The sequence below is a fragment of the Lepisma saccharinum genome, chromosome 2 (assembly GCF_977018435.1).
Source record: "Lepisma saccharinum chromosome 2, izLepSacc3.1, whole genome shotgun sequence".
Taxonomy (NCBI): domain Eukaryota; kingdom Metazoa; phylum Arthropoda; class Insecta; order Zygentoma; family Lepismatidae; genus Lepisma; species Lepisma saccharinum.
The window spans coordinates 214,466,056-214,491,631 of NC_139230.1; the positions used below are offsets into that span (position 1 = coordinate 214,466,056).

A 25,576-nucleotide genomic window follows, 5' to 3' on the forward strand; every position below is an offset into this window, starting at 1 on the left:
AACGAAAGTCAGTTCGATCTCAGTGGCTTTTGTCTATGTAGATACGGGCCTTTGCTCGACACCATCAAAACTGTCAGAAAGATATCGTTACAACAAGCAGGTGTCCCTCACAGGAAGCTATGTACTCGCAAAAATAATTCAGGCCCCATTAAAACATGAAAATAACGCTGCATTGCCGATGATAAAAGTATGCCAAGGAAGAAGAAATTCTCGTGTATGAATAGCTGCTTTCAAGGCGAAATCATTACATGAAAATAAATATACCGGCACAGTCCATGGACAAGAACGGAATGAGAGCATGTAAACTCAGTACGTAATTACTCTACAAACATCAAGTTTTAAGTAACTAAAGTATCGTTTTTGGAGAAACATTGCAAATATATATATAATATATTCTACTAACCACGATTTGCTGATACTTACAATGACATAGCAAATCTTGATGTAGATTTTATTAAACTTTGTTCGATATACCGGGTGTCCCAAACGTCGCTTGACCGAGAAATAAATATTTGTATTTGAAAACAATACTTGTGTTATTAAATCAACTTAATAAATAAATACAAATATTTATTTCTCGGTCAAGCGACTTTTGGGACACCCGGTATATTTCAGTCGGAAATGGCAAAATTATAGTGCATAAAGGTTTCGTGCACACAATATGGATATATAAACTATATTATTTAATATACATCAAAGTCAGACTACCAGTTAAGTTCAGTTAATTCTAGAATCTCATAGCTATATATAAAAATACACATTGTCGTTAAGCATATATTTTTTTTTCCATATACAATGCTGCTCATTAAACTTTGCCAGACTACAAGCTTGTTTTTAGAAGCACGTTTGTCTGCGAATATCTCAATTAGTTTTATTTTTCACAATTGTACCACTTTGGAACAGTATGAAAATAATTATTATTCATTTAAATACAGAAATGCAACCCACGAATTATTGGCTTCAAATATCATATATTCTCCCGATACTACCATCAGGCATGTTTTACTATTATATTATATTATTATTAAAAAAATTCTGCCAAATTGATGTATAGATATATATTATGTGCGATGTCAACATGTTGTATTTTGTAATGTACATGCACCAATGCCCCTCAGGGGTACTTTCGGTGTGAAAATTGCTCAATAAACTCAATTTCTCTAAGCCACATTGCAATCAGGGGGCCCCGGGATAGATTCCTGGCTGCACGTCATGAAATATGTAATTTAATGGCTTTACCCGTGTGTGTCTGATTAAAGATTCAACGTTATAACTCTTGACCATCAGCCAAGCTACCAATAATATTCTGAAAAATCGAGGTTCTTAGTGTTCATCTCAAGATGCGGGTACTTCCACTCCCACTTTTTCCGGCACGCAAACATTACAGTCCGCAATTACTGTGTATATCCACCATACTCGTGAAGTTCCTCGTTGAGCAGATCATGTTTTAGAATTACATTGGGCCTCCTTGAGTACTAATTCCGATTTCACTTTTAGATATTTTACAAGACACGCTGCCTCGAAACTGGACACCTTGCCTCCACAATATTTACTGCTGACCACAGAAAGCAGCCCCAATCGCTTCGAACAGGACTTATTTCTAATCACTACTCCAAACCGAATTGAATAAACTCTGTATCTAAGGCTGTGTAAACGCCAACAAGAAATATATTCTTAATAGAAACAATAGCGCATTCCAGAGGTATCAAGATTCTTATTTTAGCATTTCTAACACTGCAGTATACACTGATGTAAGTAACCATGCATTTTAAGGTAAATGTTTCTTGTGTAGCAGCGACTTGGCTGCAATGTATAGTTGCAGTATTGAACACTGCAATTGCTGATTGCTACGTAACTAGAACAAAGAGATCGCATGGAGGATAATGGAGTTCTTTGTTAAACTGAGCCACGTCTTTTACGCGATAACACTATTGGTCACACTATATATATTTCACTTTCTTCCACTGCTATATATTGGACACTTATTGCTCAAGACTATGAAACTGTTTTGTGAAGTAAACTGTACGCATCTGTGATCATGAAAGGAGTCTAGGTAAGAAGATCACATATTCATGTATTTATGCCAAATTTTGCAACAATTTTATCTTCACTATACTTATCACTAGGGCTAGGATTTTTATGACCTAAAAATCGCCAAAATATGCAAAATAAAATATGCTCTTAAAACCTAAAATTTTACAAAATATGCACTATAATTTGAAAAATATGCCCTTATAACTGGACTGTTTCAAACAATATCTAAATGCTGAGATATTTTCACATATGTACTATTTTTAGTTCACTTTATGGGCCCTGAGTTGCAATACACAATGAATACTTTTTCGAAATTTTCAAATAAAATTGAAAAAGATTTTGCTGCAGTGCAAAAAAAGAAACATCTAGAGTAGAAATGGGAGTAAAAACGAATCCACTTCGAAAATGACTGTATATTTCTTGAAAATGCAAAAATATGCTGAATATGACGAAAATCCATCAAAATATGCTCTATCACGTAGAAATGGCCTAATATGCCAAAATGTGCCCTTAAAAAGCACCTTAATTTAATTACTTTCTTCATAATATGAATATGTAACAAATCTTTATAAACATTCACCTCTAGCGAAATTAAGACATCTATAAATATTATTTTCCTTTGTATTTTTCAAAATAAAATGAGAACGGTGGATGAAATTTATCAATTTTAGATAAAGGATGTTCATTAAAACTAATGTTACAAGTGGAAATGTTAGTGAGTAGAAGATCTAGAACATTAAAAGACAGTGAAGGGTCATAAGATACATTGTGCTGAACTAGATATGAAAGTGTTGCGATTTCAACAATTTTTTCAGCCTTCCTTTTAACATAATAATTAGAGCAATACAAATTTCCAGTAGCCCAGTCAATTCCACCAGTATTAAAATCTCCAACTAAAATTATTTTATTATGTTTCATTAACATCTCTTGAACTACCCAATTAAAGTAGTTTTCAAACAAGTCACAGTTTAAATCAGGTAGCAAGTAATGCAATCCTATTATGATTGGATCAGAATTATTAGACAGTCATTTTAATTCTGTAAAAGGTGATTCCAAAATCATAAACTGAACCTAGTTTTTAATAAATAATAGACAATCACCACCACCACATTTCTGTTTGTTTAAATCCAGATTTCTATATTTTCTTAGCACCCTGTACATTGGATCTAAATTTATAAAATATTCTCTATCTTGTTTACACCAACTTTCTGTAAGAAAAATTATATCATAATTTTCAATATTTATATTGTTTACTAATGTTTAAAATTTGGTGTTAATTCCTCCAACATTCTGATAAAGACACTGAAACATATTTTTACTAATGGAAGAACCACTTAGTTTTTTCGAGTTGAGTTTTCTCCACGCTTACTGTTACTATTGTAGTTCAAGTTGTCCTGCAGTAAAGAGATTAAATTTCCATGGATGTTAAATCTGGGTGATAATTTATGTAGAAGAAATTTACGATTTATGATAGGAAGAATTAGTTGGCGGAAGCAACAAAAGGTGGCAGTGGGACGGAAAGGCAGAAAGTAAATCGATTGATGAAATTAGAAGACAGATAGTAATTATATTAATCAAAACAAATTAAACATAATGAGTACAGGTTAAACCATTGTAAATATAAAATAAGGAACATAAAATAATAGAGAAATTATTATGATTAATAAAATACTCATGAATTAGACATATAAGAGAGTAAGGAAGTCAAGATGTCAATTCAAATCCGTGTCTTTTATCTCTGGCAAGGAGGAACACCTCGTTAGGTTTTTGGTTGTTTCCCCTTGGTGGCGCTATATTGATATTTGTCGCCCCAAAGCACTACAGTTGTGCTAGCTGACTTTAGTCGCACTGGACCATAGGTAGCACTCTTACATTAGCGAACCTGGGTTGTCCCTTTGGTCGTTAGCTCGGTGGCGCTATATCCAGATTTGTCGCCCCAAAATACAATAAATCTTGCTATTGGTATTTGGGCTTCATGCCAGAAGAAAGAAGAAGTTAATTTTCTACGTAAGAATAGAAGAAGTAGTTAATTCCTTCTATATAAGAGAAAGAGAAGAAATAGATAATCTTTCTACAGAACAAATAGATGATCCTTGTATAGAAGAATATAAGAAATAGATAATCCCTCTACAGAAGAAATAGAAGAAATTGATGTTCCTTCTATAGAAGAAATAGAAGAAATTAGATGATCCTTCTGCGGAAGAATATAATATAATATATTCTCCATTGTTGTTTACAACTTCCTCCCATTGGTCAATAAGTTTTTCGATGCCTTGGCGATAGAAACCTCCTGGTGTTGACGCAAAGAATTTGTCCAACCAAGCCCTCAATTCCACATCATTATTGAACAATACACCGTGCAAAGCAAATTATTAATCATAACACTATTCATTACATAGTACTTCATTGAGTACTTTTTTCCTTTGTTGCGCATCAACAATTTTGTTTTTAATGTTTTGTTTACATTATATCATATTTGCTTTAACATTGGTAAACCTTTATATATATATATTTATTTTGACCCAGGTTCCGATTGTGTAATTTTTATATCAACTTGATGCACACTTGTATTTTGTATGAATTGAATTTTTTTCACATCTATAAGTACATATAGAACAATTTTTTCTGCTTACCTACTGCTTTTGTCGGGCAGAATTATTTTTTCCATCTCATTCCTGTTAATAATGATTTTTTGTGTGTGTGTGTGTGTGTGTGTGTGTGTGTGTGTGTGTGTGTTTGGGTGTGGGTGTGTTTGGGTGTGGGTGTGTTTGTTTGTTTATATTGCGTAGTAGTTGTGGTGTGTGTATGTTTATATTGTGTTATAGTTGTGATGTGTTTGTGTGTGTCTTGTGTAGTAGTTATGCTGTCTGATGTGTTTGTGTTCGTCTTGTGTAGTAATTGTGCTGTCTAATATGTTTGTGTTTGTCTTGTGTAGTAGTTCCTCCATTCATATTGGGGGTTAGGCGTAGAGCTGACAACTCTGCACTGTAAAAAGACATGTCAAGAAACAGAAATATAAGGCCATGGATGTTCCCAAGGTAAAATATTCCGGAGGTAAAATAGTCCCCCGTTCGGATCTCCGGGTGGGGACTACTTTGGGAGGTCCCTGGACTAAGGATAAGATCTTCATTAGGAATAAGGATATTAAATTAGGCACCAGGAATGTTCTGAGCCTTTACCGGCCTGGGGCATTTCAATGTACAGTTAATGAGATAGTGAAGTATAAATTAGATGTAGTAGCTGTCCAGGAAGTTAGGTGGCCAGGAGAAGGGAATTGTAAAACTAAAAATTATACTTTTTTCTATGGTGGTACTGAAAATCATAATTTTGGAACAGGCTTTTTCATAAATAATAGAATTATCTCGGCTCTTAAAACAGTAGAATTTATTAATGATAGGATATCATATGCAGTTTTACAGGGTAGGTGGTGTAAAATTATTTTAATAAACATACATGCACCAACGGAAGATAAAGATGATAATAATAAAGATGATTTTTATACAGAGTTAGAACAGGTCTTTGATAAATTTTCTCAGTATGATATGAAAATTCTGTTAGGTGACTGTAATGCACAGATTGGCAAAGAAGAGACATTTAAACCCACGATTGGTAAAGAAAGTCTTCATGAATTAAGTAATGATAATGGTATAAGATTGATTACTTTTGCAACCTCAAAGAATTTAATTGTGAAAAGTACCACTTTTAAACATAAAGATATCCATAAATATACCTGGTCTTCTCCAGATGGTAAAACTCATAATCAGATAGATCATATTCTCATTGATAAGAGAAGGCATACTAGTATAATTGACGTTCGTACACATAGAGGTGCTGACTGTGCCAGTGACCATTATTTAGTAATTGCTAAATTAAGAGAAAGACTCTCAGTGAAATCATAAGCAACAAAATCTAAAAGTTATAAAATTTGATACAGGAAAGTTTGTTGATGAAAGAATTAAGAAAGATTACCAAATTAAACTGTCAAATAGATTTGATGTTTTGCAGGATTTAAATGATGATGAAAATATAAATGAAACAGACGTAAATAAGAATTGGCAGCACATACGTAATGCAATAGAATCAGCAGCTAAAGAAAGTATAGGATACCATAAACCAAGAAAAAGTAAGCCGTGGTTTCATAATGAATGTCATAATCTAATAGAAATAAGAAATCAGGCTAGACTTAGATGGTTAAATAACTCGGATGATACAAATCTAAGCAATTATAATAGAATAAAGCGAGAAGTTAACCGCACGTTTAGAAGTAAAAAAAGAGATTACTTGAAAAGCAAAATTGACGAAATTGAAACAAACAGCAAAAATAAAAATATCAGAGATTTATATAAAGGTGTAAATGAATTTAGAAAGGGGTGGCAACCTAAAGTAAACTTGATAAAAGATAAAGACGGTGATTTTCTAGCTGACCCATGCGATATTCTAAATAGATGGAAGAACTACTTTAATGACCTTTTAAATGTCCATGTAGGTGATAAATCAGAAGTAAATGCCAGAACCTAACTTGACTGAAGTTAAAGATGCTATTAAAAGGCTAAAGAATAACAAAGCACCTGGCATTGATTTAATACCAGCTGAGTTAATTAAATATGGTGGAAATTCATTAATATGTCAAATTCATAAATTAATTTGTTTAATATGGAATAAAGAAGAAATCCCTCAACAGTGGAAAGAATCCATAATTGTTCCTGTGTTTAAAAAAGGTGATAAAATGAACTGCAATAATTACCGTGGAATTTCTCTACTCTCAACAACATACAAAATATTGTCTAACATTATTTTAACAAGACTAACCCCATATGCTAATGAAATTATAGGTGATTATCAATGTGGATTTAAACGTAACAGATAAACTACAGATCAAATTTTTCACATCAGACAGACACTTGAAAAAAAGTGGGAATATAATCAAAATGTCCATCAGCTATTCATTGATTTCAAAAAAGCATATGATTCGGTCAAAAGAGATAAATTATATAATATATTAGTAGAGTTTGGAATACCTAAGAAGCTTGTTAGTATGATAAAAATATGCACCAGTGAAACAAAGTAAAATTCGTGTGGGTAATAATATGTCTGACAAATTTACAATTCATGATGGGTTAAAACAAGGAGATGCATTATCTCCATTGCTCTTTAATTTTGCCTTAGAATATGCTGTAAGGAAGGTAAAAGAAACTAAAGAAGGACTAAAATTAAATGGTGTGACTCAGTTGTTAGCATATGCAGATGATGTAGACTTACTGGGGGATGATGTGAATACAATTAAGAATAATGCTAAAATATTTTTCAAAACTGCTAAAGAGATAGGTTTGGAAGTTAACAAAGAGAAAACTAAATATATGCTTACAGGCCGAAACCAAGTGTTAGGTAATAATCAAAATCTAATTATTGATAACAACTCGTTTGAACCAGTTTCCAAATTCAAATACTTAGGAGTAATATTAACAAATGAAAATTATATTAAAGAGGAAATAAAAAGTAGGCTTAATTCAGGAAATGCATGTTACTTCTCTCTTCATAAACTTTTGTCTTCTCGTTTAATATCTAAGAAACTAAAAGTTAAAATATACAAAACAGTAATTTTGCCTGTAGTATTATATGGGTGTGAAACTTGGTCCCTTACATTGAGAGAGGAACATAAATTGAGAGTATTTGAAAATAAAATCCTTAGGAAAATCTTTGGACCTAAAAGGGATGAGGAGACAGGTGAGTGGAGAAGGTTACATAATTTAGAACTACATAATTTGTACTCATGTCCAGATATTATTAGAATAATTAAATCAAGAAGACTTAGGTGGGCAGGACATGTGGCACGAATGGGAGAGGAAAGAGGAGTTTACAGGATTCTTGTTGGGAAACCAGATGGTAAGAGACCTGTAGGAAGGCCAAGACGAAGATGGAGGGACAACGTTGAGATGGACCTAAGGGAAATCGGTAGGGATGGAAAAGAGTATATAGAACTTGCTCAAGATAGGAACAGATGGAAGGCCTGTGTTGCTGCAGCCATGAACCTTCGGGTTTAAGAAGGCTAGAGAGTTAGTTAGTTAGTTAATAATATGAATTTCTACATGTTTAGGGAACACATCACCTTACCCAAAAAAATATGCTAAGTCATGAAAATCCTAGCCCTACTTATCACTAAGGGCTACCCTATTGAATAGTGGTGACGTTATCGCTTTGTAATCTAGGAGTCTCGGGTTCGTTACCCAGCGAGTCACACATTGGTTCGGGTCCCACTTTAAACTATAGGTCATGTCTAGATTACCTATCTGTGAACTTAAAAACAAATTTCAAACATATCACTACGTATTAAAATATTACGTGACATTTCCAAACAACTACGATTAGATTAGATTAAAAATACCTATCACAGTATTTCATTTGGGAATAAAGAATCCAGGTGAATTAAGTATTTTCGATCACCGTAAATGACGACGCAGATTAAGGGACCACCAGGCTTTTGTACGTCTGACACTGACGTAGGCAAGTGGCACAAAAAATATTGCACTGTGCGCAGAGAAAGTGGGATTGGGCGTTATAAACTGCATTAAGCTTACGTTATTTGCTATAAACAAGTAGTTGTTTTTTGTGCTTACCTTGTACCGCCTTGACGCGACGTTATAAACAGGCATTCTGACACCAAAACTTAAAATTTACTAATCCGAGTCCGACAGGTACCATTCCTAAGGCACGCTCATAGCACCACCGCCAGGTTGCTTACAACGGCAGCGCTGAGTAGGGTCCTGCCCCCTCGACGGTGGTAACAGCACTGGTCTGCTTGCCACAGGCCACTGTTAACTCCCCCACTCGACTCGCAGGACATCGCAGCGTTGCCACACAATCGCTTCTTATCAACCGATTTGACAGACAACGTTATCGTCCACTAAGGTAAAGGTCACGGAGTCTCGCCAACTTTCCATATGCATTAAATACCCGCATCCACGTCGGTCGGTTTCTTCCGCCTACGCTCCGGTTCGCGACGATATCAACCAACTTGGCACCACGGAACGTGTGAAGTACAAGGACTTTCCTCATGACGTCATGTACTCTGTCCGTGGCACGGGTCTACGATGGTGCTTGGTTCGATGCCCGCGGTCTCGATATCGCGCGGGGACTCGGAACAGTCGAATATGTTCTAGCTAACATTTTTGTTATCGTAATATTGATTGCAAGGGACCCAACACGGTAAAATTCTTTCCTGCAGTCGCTTGTTGAACGGTCGCCCGAAGATCCTCCATGGTCAAAAAACATATTTTTGTTCTCCTTACGAATCACCGCAGCCAGAGACGGTACCGAGACGAGACTTTTCACTTTTGGAGTTTCTGATCAAGCCATACTACACTGTGTCCCGGGAATCTCTGGAGCAAACGAAAGAATATAAGTCTCCTCGCAAGTGGTGACTCGAGAAGGATCGAGGAACGAACTCTGTGAGAGGGGGTGTGTCGCTACCAGCCGTTTGCAGCAGCGCGCACTAGCTGCTGAAGCATCTGCCTTCCACGTACCTTCATCACGCAAACGATTCTCGTCGTTCAAGTGTGTTGCGGTTAGTTATTTGGTCAGTTCGCAACTTCATATACGTTTGTCTGCATAATGTCACGAAAGGACTATATTTTAGCTGGCCAGACTTTTGTTATTGGCATACTCGGACGTGGGTGGTGGTTCCCATCGCACCACTCCCTAAATCAAATCCGGTATTGAAGCTGTGGATTAATGTAGACCACAGGTGTTTCTAAAAGACGAACCTTACATGACTTCACATTTTTACTACAGATTTTGGGCACAAATTATAAACAAATTTGACAACACAAGATATGAAAATTGCAATTAATGAATGAATGAATAATTTATTTTACTTCGCGTTTCTGCCACTTTTGGCTAATTGCGAATATGCGACATTTGGGTATCTTGAAAAAATTGCAATTAAATAAAAACTTGCAAGAAAACATGCTACTTCTTTTATAATTAGAATTACGTATATACTTCAAGTCATAATCGGTAATTACTGCCTTTGTTAAAAAGGATTGTAGCCGTGTTTTTCGGCTTCCAAAACTCATCTACGTCACACCACATTGAAGGCTGGGATTTGTTATGTAACCGTCCATACGCCCCCTGCAGAAGCGAAACGTACCGTTCCTCGATTCGTAGATCTTAACATCGCTCAGAAATCCTAGCTCAATGTTTCTATGGTTACTTTTCTCTTGAGTGGCACTGTAATAGAATTTTATTTATATTCAGCATTACTTCTCAAGCGTGGGTGCGCCTAAGTTAAAACGCCACCGTGGGAAAAGAAATGGAATTATTCGCACTTACGTAACACGCAAGTCTCTCCGGTTCTTTACGGAATGTAATGCTGTTTATTGTCAAGTACTCTTCCTCTACAACATGTGCACACGCAAGCTATGCAATCATTGCTCCGATGTCGTCATTGCTAGGAATCTGAGTCATCAATTGCAAGACGATTCGACAATACTTGGAAAAACAATACAATATAACAATTTTGTCCGATAGACGTCATGTCATAGTTTCTTATCGGTTGGAAACGTCCATTCGTGTATGTATATGCAATTCATATTTCCGTAAGTTTACCTTCCTCATTTACCTTTCGTAGTTAATCGCGCCGATTTGGGCGATTGTTTATGTGAAAAAAGCCCCCACCCCCAATAACGGCATTCGAATCCAAATCAGAAGACAAAACTTCGTCGAGGCTAGCAGCTAAATCACAAAAGTGACTGACTGTTACAAACAGACGTTGGAACATTTAGGCTCATATCCCGAATAAAGAATGTCTATTTACGTTCATTCAGTTATTTCCCATCGTATTTCATTTCATCTGCTGACTGCAGATGCGATGCCAGCTAAGTAATCGGACCATTCATAAGTTAATAAACATTCAGTGTGAGAACGTGTGTATAACTCACTGAAAAGTAATTTTTCTCGTCAGTTGTAAGAAGAGGCATAAGTGAATTCATACTTAAGACATTTTTTTTCTAAACTGGTCGAGCGGCCAGTGCTGAACCAGTTCAAATGGATTGACTACATACTATTTGCAAGTTAGAAATATGACTGTAATGCCTATTATTGTTACATAAATAGCTAGCTATTCAACTATTATGACTATCGCCAATACACACGCGTATATAAAGTTAATTTGAAATATAGCAAACAATTCAGGCATTAACTATGTAACAATCGAAGTCAAAGTTTGTTCAGACCACTTTATATACATATAGGCTACTGGGGGACTGGACCTACAGTTAGATCTGAACCACCATTTATCGATTCCGGAACCTCTTGATTATAAGGCTACAGCGTTAGCACTAATCCATTTGCGAGGCCCTAATGAAAAAATCAAATTCACCATTCTCGGTGATTTTTAAAATTCACTTTTATTTGAAATTTAATTTATTGGGGTTTAGAAAATAATATTGCTAAATATTACCATTATCTCGGAAAGTACCAAAAAATTAAAAGTATTCCTGATTCTTTCTCCTTTTCTTCTGGAGTGTTATTTACTCATTCTATTACTTCAAGGGGTGTACATTTCCTGCTACGTTAAACCGCGACTTCACAAGCGTTCGCATTATTATATTTAGGACACCCAAACAGCAATACCAAAGATTCGATGCCACCAGGCCAATTCTATCCATACGTCAAGAAGATGTTAAGCTAATCTCACGATATCTAAAATGAAGAGTACATACGAAGTTTTCCAATTTGAATCATGAATATACTATAGATTTTAATTTTCAATCTCAATATATGGAACAAAGATACTACTTTCCGTACAGCAAAGAATACTCACTTGCAATAATTTGGTGTTATCGTTGTAGTTATAAGTGTCAAAGTCTTCTTTGTACATCCTCTTTTTTGAGAGATAGAGAGAGAGGGTGTGAAAGAAAAAATGTGTGTAAGTGAGTGAATGAGTGAACGTGCAAGTAAGTTAATGAGTGAGCGTGCGAGTCAGCCAGCGTGTTTGTGTGTGTACGCGTGCGCGCGCGAGAGAGAGATTAATCACTCGTCCATGGGGCAATATCCTGTTAGATAAGTGTGTGTGTGTGTATGTGTGTACCGGCGAGTATATGCGATTACGTAGTTACGAAGATTTGCGGTTGAACGTACGAACAAGCATTGTTCTGCACAAGTGAAGGTTTATTCACTTTAACAGCTCTTGATATCTTAAATTCAAGGGTTTGAGATTTTCTTATCTAATGGTTGCTTAACATTGTGCGATTGTTACCAAGTACGTGTTTCTCAATCTTTATTCCATTAAGTTATACATTAGTTTTTCAAAATTAATTAACATTTCACTTGAAACAACATAACCGCCTCGGTGGCCGAATGCGTCTTGATCTCGGCACCGAAGGTTCCGGCTTCGAATCGTGTTGACACTTTACGTTCATGAACGTCCGTCACACACAGATATTTGATCGTGTTAATAAAAATGAATAGGTGCTCACGCACATTTTGTTTCTAAGCTCACTTCTTGCACAGATAGGCTAATTCGAACTGGACCTACAGTTTCAAGTGGGAACCGAACCACTACAAGCCTCCAGCGTGTATCGAACCAGGGACCCCTTGATTACATGGCGACGACGTTACTACGTCATCGGGGAGGTCCTGGCGCTCAAGCAGTGTGTGCAGGTTGTGTGTGTGTGTGTGTGTGTGTGTGTGAATATAATCCCCCAACCCACCAACTTCTTGGTTGTAACTGGATATCTGCTTCTTTTCTTGTCTATTATGGTAATGAAGGAACAAGATTAGACATTTGAAGGTTCAAAAGCTAGAGAAATGGACAACAGAAAAATGAGTTGCAGGATAAACCTTGCGCCGATGTGAAAAATCAGGTCATTTCGCGATGAAAGCAAGATGAGCATTCTCTGCCTTGCCAGACAACGTTAGCTCCGTGAACACAACATTTGCTGACATTAGAACCTCTATTTCATGCATGCCGGAGAATTGGTGGATCCTGATTGATTCGACACACGATTGCATAAACCACGGCGAATATTTACAAAGTTATCGTTGTTAGGAATGATACAGCGATAAGTAAATGACCTTCACAACAACCCTGAAAAGCAAACTTATGTGACCAACGCTTTCCAGCAGTAAGATGATATCCCACAAACCAACAACAAAGCAAACGATACCATTACTGTATTGGTTGTATGAAAGTTCAAAGGTAGTTGAAAACTGAAAATAAGCTAGACAGCCTCTCTATGCTTCGAACAGATTGTCTCTCGAGCACTGATCATGGAAATCTTACGAAAGAAGACATTCATCTGTGATTTTCAAGTCTGCGAGTTTCATCATACTTTGTTTTTGAAGCACCTGGTCAAACAATGTAAAAAGGGAACAGGTTTACCGTTTCACTTAGCATCGCAGGGAAAGAGTGAGTGCACTGTACATCGCAAGGGAGTTAAAGCTGTGAGGTTTTAAGTCGACAGTCAATTACGTGTAACCTGTACGAACACTCCAATTAGCTGCCGAGGACGGAAGGTTTCAAGCACTGTCGAAGATAAGCAGAAAATTCCAGTATAGTTCCTCACTCTTATTTCTAGTTTGTCTTACGTCGTTTTTCTAACTCTTGGGTTAATAGCGACGACGAGGATAAATGACAAACTGTTGAAATCGGCGAAGAAACGCACACAAACAACAATGCCTGATCAGGGTTCGAACCTGGGGTCTCTCCTTACTCCCAACATAAATATGAACATGCAATCAGACGTTCATTAATACGTTTCTTTATTCATCCAAGTTGTATTTATTTTTTTTGCACACAAAAATTATACCTTTAAATTTATATACGGAATGTGTGTCAACTGGACTTAAATACTGTATCCACGTACAGCATGCAAAATGCAAATTACACATAGTTTCCTCGCTCAGATGATTATATAGTTGTAAAATACAGATGTATTCAAAATTTCACAGAAACTTTGTGGATGAAATTTTAGCATTCATGGGCGCATCGACAAACATTATTAGTTGAAATGAAAGACGGGCATTCGGCATTATTTCCTCGCTCCTCTGCAAGCACTGCCAGATGACAAACAACACCTGTATAAAATGACACATCAACCACAATGCTCCATAACATCTGTAAACTGCCAGAAGTGATTATCCCAAGAACCAGCAAAGACTGGCTTAGAAGCGAATCTCTGAATAACAGTTCCTATGCCAAGGCCACATTCTCTTGCCATTCCTGTCATTTTTGACGTCATCCGTTAAGCTCTTTTTTTCATCCTAGAGTAATCGACAAAGGAAGTTCATTAACAGTTGAATTCCTACCTGTTCACAATAGGTTTAGAACGTAAGATTGTCGCAGTCACACAGATCGGAAATTACAACACGAATATGATGTTTATGTTGCGGCACAGAAAAAGGTTGCTAAGTCACAAGCTCTTTCGCAGGTTTTTCACTGTGTAGGCCTATACTGGGCTAAGAATGGAATATACTTCCACACTTTCAATATAAACAAACAAACAAACCTCTAAAATGGACCCAAAAAAAGAACTGGAAATCGGAGTGTGGTACGAATCACATATACATATATTGCATTAAATTTTGCCCTCCATCTCCCTCCACAGATGCTCAATCGTAGAAATTGGATCTACGATGTAATTTTACCAGGATTAAATACTAAGTTTATGGCACACCGAGTGCCATTGCTTTACCCTAAGTCCTGGTTGAGTTACATTTTTCATGCAGTTTCTAGGATTATAATCAAAATATATTCCACATTAACGACTAACTCTCGCCAAACATTTGTAATTGTAAAATACTACACAGATATGTCACTACACAGTGGAGTACTAGGATTTTCGTGAGGGGGAGATTGTCTCCTTGTCAGTCCTTTAAATTGCCATGTTTTGCTGTATTAGATTTGTTTTTGTTGTATTCGGGAAGGGAGTAATGGACTTTCTATACATCATTTTTGCGGGGAGGGAGTAATGGACTTTCTATACATCATTTTTGCTTATTTTTTTTTAAATATAGAACGTCGAATACTTGAAAGGATGGCAAAATATTTAGACAAGAGAATCATCCAATATACAGTCTCATCCTCTCCTTTACGAAATCCATGTAGTACAAGAAATGAAGGCTCGCATTCAATTCCCTGTAGGCACATATAAGTGATACTGTCCGAACAGACAAAAGACGCCAGAATATTTACAGTCAGTCAATATAACCATCAACAAATAAACTCTAATGCTTCGTTCTCCTGAAAACTTCCTTCATTTTAGTTTGTCTATCACAATCAAATTTGCAAAATTATAATTAAATATTTACCCCGGTAACCTCTTGGTCTAATATTATTTTGCCGAATTTTTCTACAGGGTGAGGTGCAATAAACATCAAGCATAACTCTCACATTGCCTTGTTCACAATCCAGATTCAAGTACAGACTTTCTTCTTCTAAGAATAAGCTACACTCGTTTGCAGAAGTATTCGGACAGGCCAAGATTTCCGAGAGTTCTGCCAATATACTTCAAGATCTAAACATTTAATGAAAAGTAATAATCACGTAAGAAAAATACCTCAAGCTTGGAATGCAATAAAAATCGCTTGTTCGGTTAATTGAGACAAAATAATATTTCTCGTGCTGCTAAATTATTCGGAAACATCTCAGAACAAACCTAACTCTCGCGTGTGTGCGCGCGCGCGCGCGCGTGTGTGTATATATATAAATAAAAGGTAAAGTGCTCCCCTGTGCTTTGCACCACGCCATGAAGGCGTATAGGGGGTGTGGAGTTAGGGCCCCACACTTTCTTGATAACGGCCGAAGGTGGGAGCGATGTGACCAGCACCACGCCCCTGGGCGCCGGAGCCGCTTGAACTGGTGGAAAGAATCCCGGTTATCCCCCGCCGGAAATCGAACCCCTGTCTCTCGCATGGTAGTCAGACGCCATAACGACTGAGCTACTGCGGCTTTATATATATATATATATATATATATATATATATATATATATATATATATATATATATATATATATATATAAAGACACGAAATTATTCCTGAGCGGGCATTCATTCCATTTTAAATACTTCTTATTACACAAGAAACATTGTTGATTTGGGGACTTCACTGCTCGTATGTGATAAGAAATCCGGTTTAGGGATGGCAGAGAATTAGAAATAGTCATTTAATTACTTTGTGCAACAACAGACACGCGAGTAAGTACCTAGTGTGTTGTCCTACTGAGAAGCACCTAGCATTCGTTATTAAATAAAAGTCAAATATGCACTTTTATACATTCTGATTTTAAAATATGAATTCTGGAGAGTCGTAAGAGTAAGATATGTAAGCAGTTTTCGGAAATACCTTATCCGCTTTATTCCTCCAGTCAAAAAATGGTGCGAATTCGGTTCCCACGTTGTTCGGTATCTAACTCTCTTTCGAAATATTCTCCACCTGTTTTTACCAGACGAACGAAGTAGACCGAACTGCCTGCTGTTTATGTAGTCGTTAAAATTATGTAAATTAAGGGAGGCATCATTGAAACGCAAAGCGGGGACGAGAGTTACATGGCACTGCCAACTGCAAGGTCCACAAGCAATTGATGAACAGTTTCATGCTTTAATGAGCATAGCTGTAAACATTCAAACTCCTTTCTAATGCATGGGCTTATTTGTAAGCTTTGCGACGAAGTCGCTTTTCTTCTGATATTTAATAAGATGGAATTGCCTACACGCGCCTTGCAACCATCTCTCTGCTATGCACACATAGCGTAATAAAAATTAATTAAATCAATTTAAATTTCGCAGAGAACCATTACATGAAAAAAAGTTTTGTACACTTCCTACACATCAGAAAAGCAAGCTGTGAACAACATACCATGGCAGTAACAGCAAAATTCAGCTCCAGCTCATCAGTGCTCCATTCCCTGGGCCACTGTGACTAACTGCAGGAAACACTGTGCATAGATTCCCTACACAAACTAAATATTGTTCTTTATCAGTAACGAGTTATTCGTTGGCTCGTACCACAATCGATCAGTATTCTTTGCGAATAAAAAAACACAATAGACAGCACTAACAATGGAACGTTGTTCTTGCATCTCACATTTAGGTGGTCGCTAACCCTAATTTGGTTAATTAAATCAAGGCAGTGAAACAAACAAAAAAAAAACTAAATTATTTATTTGTGGAAAGTATGAGTTATACACAGGAAAATTCAACTTTTGTACGACCATGGACGTATAGAGCACATATTAGAAAGAATATATTGTATAAATCCGAGGTATGCATGACGCAATATGTCTGGATACAAGAAATGGCAAGGTGGATTAAGTAAATGCGAAGCTCCTTTAGAGCAAAATTTATATGTTTTTGCACAGCAATCTTATTCATGGCAAGAATGTGGGTAAAGGACATCAGCAAGGGTAGAGGCGTTGTTGTAGGTTTCCATGACTGGATTACGCTACTCATTCATAGCTCTCCAATTTCCTCACGGTGGTGGGTGGCCACTGGTCCCATACATTGGACGAAATCACAGGAAAAGTTGTTACGCTTCACTCTCGTTCCTCTATAAGAAGGGGGTGGTTGAAAACTACAGAGCGAAGAATCCATTGCGTTGGACAAGACTGAAGGGAAAATACGGTGTATCAATTTTCTGTTTACACTTGACTACTGCAGAGGATGTTTTCCCCACGCAAAAAGTATAATTTGGCTGGAAGATTCAATGCCAAATCTCAGGTTTTGGCTACTTTACAAGAACTGCTGCAGTTCTTATTTTCACAAAACATTAGGTTTTTATTAAAAAATCAAATTTTTCAGATATCTTGGCATTTTCAAAAATCGGTTATTTACGAAATGGTATATTTCTTTTGATGAGTATACTTCATTACTAATCAAGCTACAAAGGTGAAATGGGCCTCATTTTAAATACGAACAACAGTAATACACACTGCAGGGGCAAAATTCTTTTAAAACTCTTTTCGAAGTCTACAAGTTCTAAATTGAATTGCTAAAAACACGACCCAATCCTTTTGCTCATTTTGATATTTTTAGAGGTCCCATGCGCTTGTTCTATTTTTTCAGGTAAAGTAAGTAATGGTGTTTTCCCCTGTAATCTGTACAATATACTTCGAAACTTCCGAGAGAATCCCACTCGGAATAGGCCACCCGGTCTCTCATGCTACATGCATTCCGAAACATGTATTCTCTGTTGCATCTTCCGAATCTGTCATCCACCCCTTTAGCCCCCTGCCTGTAGGGGGACATTCAGAAGAATAAAACTACACTCGCGTAATTACTCAGTGGCTCACAAACATCTATCTCTCGTCAAGGCATATGATATACAGGGTGGACCATGTTGGGACACATTTATATTTATATTACTGCAAGCAATAACTGTCGTGCATGTTTTAGATATAGCTTAATAGGAAGTGTAAGGATGTGAATTACTGTTACATGTTTCTTTCATTGTTGCAGGGAATCATTGTGATGTGGACAGCAGTTGAAATTTCGTACGTCGTGGAGGCGTTCTTCAGTAGCGGAAGCTCAATCATCATAGCACAAAGACGTCCGCAGGATTTTTTCCAGGGAGGGGCAAAGAAGGTATTTTTCAAGGGGGGCAAAGAAGTCACATTTCCCCCCAAAAGAGTGTAATTCCCTAAACAAAAAAAACATTGCTTAAAATTGAATTTATGGTGTTAATGCAATAATTAACACATATTATTGTGGCTAAAATGAAATTATATGTGTGAAATACATAATTTTTGGTTGACTTTAATTTTCTAGGGGGGAATGTCCACCTTGCCCCCCCTTCCGGACGCCCATGGTTTCAGACACCATTTACAGAAACGGGTAGCACCATCCCGAAAGATCATACTGCGTGCAGTTCACAACTTTCGTGAGACTGCAAATGCCAACAAGATATGGTCCCCTGGGAGACCTCGATCGTCTCGTAGTGCAATAAACATTGAACGTGTGTCCAATGCCATGGACTAAGTCCAAAGAAGTCAACTCGGCGATTGTGTCAGCAACTTCATATTCCACGGACCAGTGTGCGCCGAATCCTCAAAAAGGACTTAGAACTGTATCCGCACAAGTTACTGGTGGTGCATAAATTGTTCCACTAAAATAAGGTTCACAAAACCACATTCTGTAATTGGTGAATCAGCAAAGGTGATGACTTTGTGCAACACTTGATCACGTCAGATGAAGCACATTTCCACCTGGGTGGGTATGTTAATAAACAAAACTGTCGATTCTGGGCAAGACAAAATCCGCAAGTTTTGCATGAAAAGCCATTGCACAGTGCCAAGGTTACTGTGTGGTATGCAGTGAGTTATACCTGTGAGATAGGCCCCTATTATTTTTAGGACGAACAGGATGACACCGTCACAGTCACCGCTGAGCGGTACGACACGATGCTACGAACATTCTTTATACCCGAAATGAGACGGCTTGGCCTAAGGGGCATGTGGCTGCAGCAGGATGGTGCCACTAGTCATACAGCAGTAGTGTCAATGACAACACTTCGACGACACTTCCCGGGACGGCTCATCTCGAGATTCGGTGATGTCCATTGGCCATCCAGATCTTTGGATCTAACTCCACCGGACTACTTCAAGTGAGGTTACCTAAAGGAAAAGGTGTACACCACAAGGCCCACTACCATCAATGAACTGAAGGACAACATCCGAAGGGAGATAGCGGCCATCCGAGCCGATACCCTGCGAATAACTATGCTGAACATGACTGTTAGAGCCAAAGAATGTTCTCGTCAAGGTGGTGTCCATCTCAGGGATGTAATCTTCAAACACTGAACACAGTGCAAAACTCTCGTCCTTTGGCAGTGTTTTCCACATACTTGGTAATAAATGTTGCTTCCTACATGCTCCTCATATGCATTTGAAATGTGTCCCATTAATATGGCCCACCCTGTATTTTTTTTTTTGTAGCTGTCACCTCCTAGCTTCATTCAATGCTTTGTGTTAACACAGAACGCAAAAGTGTCGCAACTGACACAAGTACGTTGATTTTGATTTATTTTATTTCACTTTTCTGCCACTTTTGGCTAACCGCGAAGATGAGAATGAATGGTGATAAGATGAAATGGGTGAAAGGAAAATCACAAACAAATAGGGACGACACAACTCGAGCCCCACGGAGGATTATACTGGCCGTGAGTTCAGACGCCAGGGTAGTAAATGGGATGTACTACGTGGATTGGAGGTTGACGTTTGGGTGTCCTCCGCAAGGGTCACCCCTTACACCACACAAATATGTTGACCACACTAACATTATTATAGTACCAATGATGCACTTTTCGTGAACCATAATGCACAGGATCAAAGGGTACTTTCATCAGCTGCTGTTCCGTGTGATCCACTAAAAATGCATCGCTACGTTTAACTGCGTAAACTGATGCACCAAACGTGCACCAATTTGATGCATTTAGTGTGTAGCCAATTAGGCATCACAATCAGGTTAATGGCATGCGTTCATTTTAATAACACAGATTTACGATTAACGAGGTAGCAAGAGAGATAAAATGGTTCGATTGTTTACTAACATACCAACGAATAGTGATATCCAGAATACTTTAGCGACTTACGGTATTTCTCTCTCCCTGCACAAAATAACATGTTTGTATCTTTTGGTGATTCTGAGATTCTGAAGAATCAAGATGTATCATTTGCTCACTTTCGATTGTTTGGCTCCAGTAGACAGACGGATGTGCCGATCGAGATATTTATATCGCTGTATAGATCTTTCAGTCGACTACATTTTTGCTTTGTAGGTCTAGTAATTGATAGGTATCGATTGTGTTCGATGGTTTAATGGAAGTAAAAATTGATCGATTGTTGACATTCGATTACTTTACTGCCGCAGACAGAGGGGGTGGCGAATCGGTATAATTTATGCGATTTAAATTATTCAAATTTAGAAATTTTCAAACATTTGCTAGTTTGTCACCTCGGATGATTGCTGTCCCTCGAACGGCAGACGGACGGGCCAATCAACTTACGTCGTGTTGAGTTACTATTTGATAGGTCTTAAGTTGTCTTTAGTCCCAATACGTAGTCATCTGAACGCTTTAAATAGTTTTTGTATTATATTTTGGTTATTGGAGATCGCTTTTCAAACTCTAGTGGATTAATCGTAATGGTGAGGATGAAGGATAAGGTGAAAGAACAAATGGAACTACCACTCACGCTCTGTCCGGGACACAAACTTAGTCGAAAAGTTTAATCGACCAAACAGAGTGAATCGTCGCGATTTACTCGCGAGGAAGAAAAGAGACGTACAATACCCGAAACAGAAAGACTCGGTGGACTACCAGCCAATTATCTGAAGCATCGAGGAACTACTTCTAAACAACTTCTGGCATCAGTTTCGGGCGGGCAACCATGCCTTGGCTGCAGGCTTACTATACTTAGCACTCAAATGGGAATCTAGCAATGCCTAAAGTATTAGCACGGTAGTTAGGAAGTTATTCTTATGACGTTAAGCGCAGGTGCCATGTGGATGTGTAACTGTGAAGGTCAGACTTCTGGTCTTAGGAGACATCAACTAGCCACACACGGTGGCAGCACATACCACGGCGTCTTGAGAAACTAGGCGTATGAGGATTGTCAACACATTCCTAGTGCCATGTATTTTTTGGAATTATAGTCAGTAAAGCTATAAATGCAATTCAGAAATATAAACAGTGTTGGAGAAACCAGAGAGCTTAACGGCGAGTCAACTTGAAAGCAAATTAATTCGGAGGTTGCTTAGGCAAATAAACAAGATAAATGAAAAACGGCAGACGGAATATTATATCTACTTACGTTTTATTTTTAAAAAATTGTTACGTAAGTAACGTATTGATGAAAGTTTTTGATGGAATTACCGTTGGTTACTTCTTGCGCTATGAAGCAGAATTATCATGGCTCTTTTCTTACACGAAAAAAAAACGGATTTGTATCAATTAACAAAACACGTTTGGTTAAGCTTTCTGGTAACCGCAAACAAAAAAATTGCTAGCCTTTACTAATTTGGTAATTTTGACTATTTTTTTTCTTTCTTTTTTCTTGTTAATTCTAAGCAAATGTGCACGATTACTTAATGCATTTGGTTCTGGCGGACAACCATTTGTTTGTCGCCTATTTAAATAAACATTTGGTTACAAGGAACTATTTTTGGTTATTCCAAACAAACTACTTCTCCTGTCTGTGTATCATACATGCACAAAGATAGTTGACAATTTACAAATAACACTAAGTTACACAAAAAAAGACATGTTATGGAAGGCAACGGTCGCTTGAATGGAACTCGCTACAAAAGACAAACTACGTAACTTCACGACAGTAATAAAAACAATAAATACATATGGATGGAAACATATAATTGCACAAAGTATTTGTTTTCTACTTACATCAGAAGCACTCGTAGCAACGGAGCTAAGGCCAGGAGACATGACATTCTCGGGACTCGCAGCACCTACAGCCATTTGTTGGATGGTCGAAGGAACGTTTCCCCTGCCACTCTCATAGCTCACACCCAGTCCGGATTCCCCGCCACCACTCTGGAAGGATTCGCTCAAGTACTGCCGAACTTGACTCTTTTGTTTTTGAATCACATGGTAACGAGTCGGGTTCTCTAGCACAGTTCTCACCTGGGAAGAAAGAGGAAGAGGCATTTTCAAATGTTTGCACAAGAGAGAAGAACTAGTTCAAAATCTATTACAAGAAATCATTAATAACTGACATTTCTTAACATTAGTTCCTATTCGGTTTGATTGATCGATCGATTTGGTTTATTTTACTTCGCTTTCCTGCCACTTTTGGCTAATCGCGATGATGAGGATGAGTGATGATATGAAATTGATGAAGGGATACTCACAAAGAACACCCATGCCTAGGCGGGGATTCGAACCCGGGACCTCGGCGTCGTAGCGCGTATGCTAACCACTCTGCCACGGAGGCCGGCGCTAAAAAAAACGACAATGCTGCCAACAACTACATGAATAACTACACTGTGGTAAAACGTATGTAATTGATGTGAGAGTGAATTTTCCATGTTGACGAAAAAATTCACGTTAAGGTTTGTATGAGGAAACATTTTCCTTGGGAACTTAATTATGTGGATGAGAGCAAGCTGTACCACTTGCAGTACCCAAGTACAGTGGGATCCACTAGTATTTCTCGGCAAATTGTCCATAACTATTTCCATAAATTTTTCTCTTACATCCTATGTGTTTTAAATAGATGGATTTTTATGTATGCTGGTGAAGAAGTTGTCAACAGTTTGTTTTGAGTTTTCTTGTAATTCTTGAAGCTCTTACTGGGTCAAATAAACTGCACAAACATGATGATGGCCAATTTCACGGTAATAGTCATGGACCCCACTGTACAAGATATACATCTTTACGATATTACTCGAATTTGCCAGATTGGTCGTTAATGTACGCCCGAAGTAGCTACAAAAGTCGTCAGTCACCAGTGCTGGAGGATGCTTGAACAACTTTTGGGATAGGTGGGGGATGCTGGAGACACTGCAGTACCTGGGGGGATGTTTATGCAAATTACCTTTCCTGTGGGGATGCTTTATTGAAATTTTCTTACTGGGGTAATAGCATTTTATACATTTTGTGAAAGGTTCCCTCAAAATCTTTTGGCAGAACTTAAGGAACTGGATGCTTCAAATGTTGAAACAGTCCGCCTCAAAAATGAACCTAAATGTGCTTTACTCTCTAGACGAGTACAAGATTGAATCAATGAATGAGATTACAATTTACATGAAGCTGAATCATTTGGACACAACGTTTAGTAATGTTCACAAACTAGCTGAACTGATATTGACATTCCTACCTACAACTGCAACTGTTGAAAGAACTTTCTCCCCTCTAAAGAGAATTAAGCTTGTCAGAGCCACACGAGGACAAGCCAGGTTGAGCAATTTGACTGCTATTATTGTTATTTAACGTCGCTTTACTGCCACTTTTGGCTACTCGCGATGAAATTAGGCTGTTATGTCCTCTGAGAAAAACATTCTTCTCAATTTAAAGAACTCACAAGAATCATTTCACAAAAAATTGACGCAGAAATTCACAAAAAAGGAGAGAAGAATGGAGTGTATGGTCAAGTATGTGAGGTAAAGTTAATTATAGATTATTTGATACTCACATGCTATTTTGCATATTATATATTGCATATTATGGGCTGCTACCTTTTAGAAATAAGCGTGAAATAGTTTATGCCCGTTACTTACTATTGTTGTTTTAATGATTAGACATTCCAATACGTGAACGAGGAAAGACTCCCTCGCCCCGGACAGCTTTCCTTTTCAAATGCAGGTATTACTTACTGTATGTAGAGATAGCCCTGGTTTTGGACTCACCATACACCACTGACACATACAGTGTTGAAGATGTCAGCTGAAGCATTTCCAGTAATTATTGTGTATTTAAGATACTTATAAAGCATCGGCCTGTCATTGCTTTTAACCGGTTACGAATGTCTGTTAAACATAAATGTGGCTTCGACTTTTCCACTTCAAATTTGCACATTGTTGTTTTATTTACAATATAAATCTATGTAAGTAAGAACATTTAAAGCCCTTACTTGTAAGACCTGCTGGGGAACTTCAATTGTCTGTATGTCAGGAACATTAAGAGCAGAGCTAACGGGTCGTCGCTCCTCCTTTCTTAGCTGAGCGTCCCTTCGTTCCTGCTCTTGAAGTTGCTGTTCGCGCATCAACTCCAATTTCAACTGCGTCCTCGAAGTGGGCGTCACGGTTTTGAAGGTTGGAGGACTGCAACAAGAAAAAGAAATGTAATCAATCATGTGCTTTAGCTCAAGCTAAAGGGCTTACTGAAAATATTCCTAAAAGTTAAAAGGTAAAGCTACCCCCTGCACACGTTGTAACATGTCGGAAGGCATATGAGGAAATGTGGAGGTCAGTTGTGGATGACCTCCGTACCCATAGAGGCTGGTGATCCCCAGAGTGGAAAATGTCCACCTGAAATCACCCACCCGGGAATTGAGCCTGCGACTCCCGCGTGGTCAGCATAGAGTGCTTCCCGACTAGACATCGCGGATCTGCATTATTATGTTAACCTGGTTTATCTTGCACAAACTATTTAACACAAACATCTCGTACTAATATCATTTGTTTCTCTTAACAGCTCATTTGCACAATCTGCAAATCTACTGATATTTTCAATTGCGTTCAGTCAACTTCTTTCATGCAAACGGTATTTCGATTATTTTTGTGAAGATCATTTTTTCTTTAAGACTGCAAAACGTGAAAATAAAGCTAATTAATATGACTGTGTAAATGACACATGAGCGGGTTGTGAATGAGGACTGATTCTAATAGGCTGCTCCTTGCATCGAGCGCAGTATTGAAGCATGTAGCAAATTAGTTGTCTACCCAAATTCCTAACTCCGAGGCCAGAAGGGCTTTCAAATACGAATTCAAACTCTATAAGCAATGGGTTTGAAGTCGAATGTTTTGTTTTATATTTTACATCACCTTTGTCTCTACATTAATCGAAACGATGATTATGAATTGATGAATGCAT

At 37.7% G+C, this 25,576-nt stretch overlaps 1 protein-coding gene across 1 annotated transcript in view; it reads right to left on the reverse strand.

Moving 5' to 3' along the window:
• Positions 1-25,576, reverse strand: part of Mitf (transcription factor Mitf) — a 207,294-nt gene that overhangs the window by 127,228 nt on the left and 54,490 nt on the right. The window contains exons 2-3 of the mRNA XM_083117962.1: positions 24,615-24,804; positions 22,427-22,666 (exon numbers count right to left, since the gene is read on the reverse strand). Of these exons, the coding sequence (XP_082974088.1) occupies positions 22,427-22,666; positions 24,615-24,804 (430 nt within the window). The remainder of the gene's footprint in view (positions 1-22,426; positions 22,667-24,614; positions 24,805-25,576) is intronic.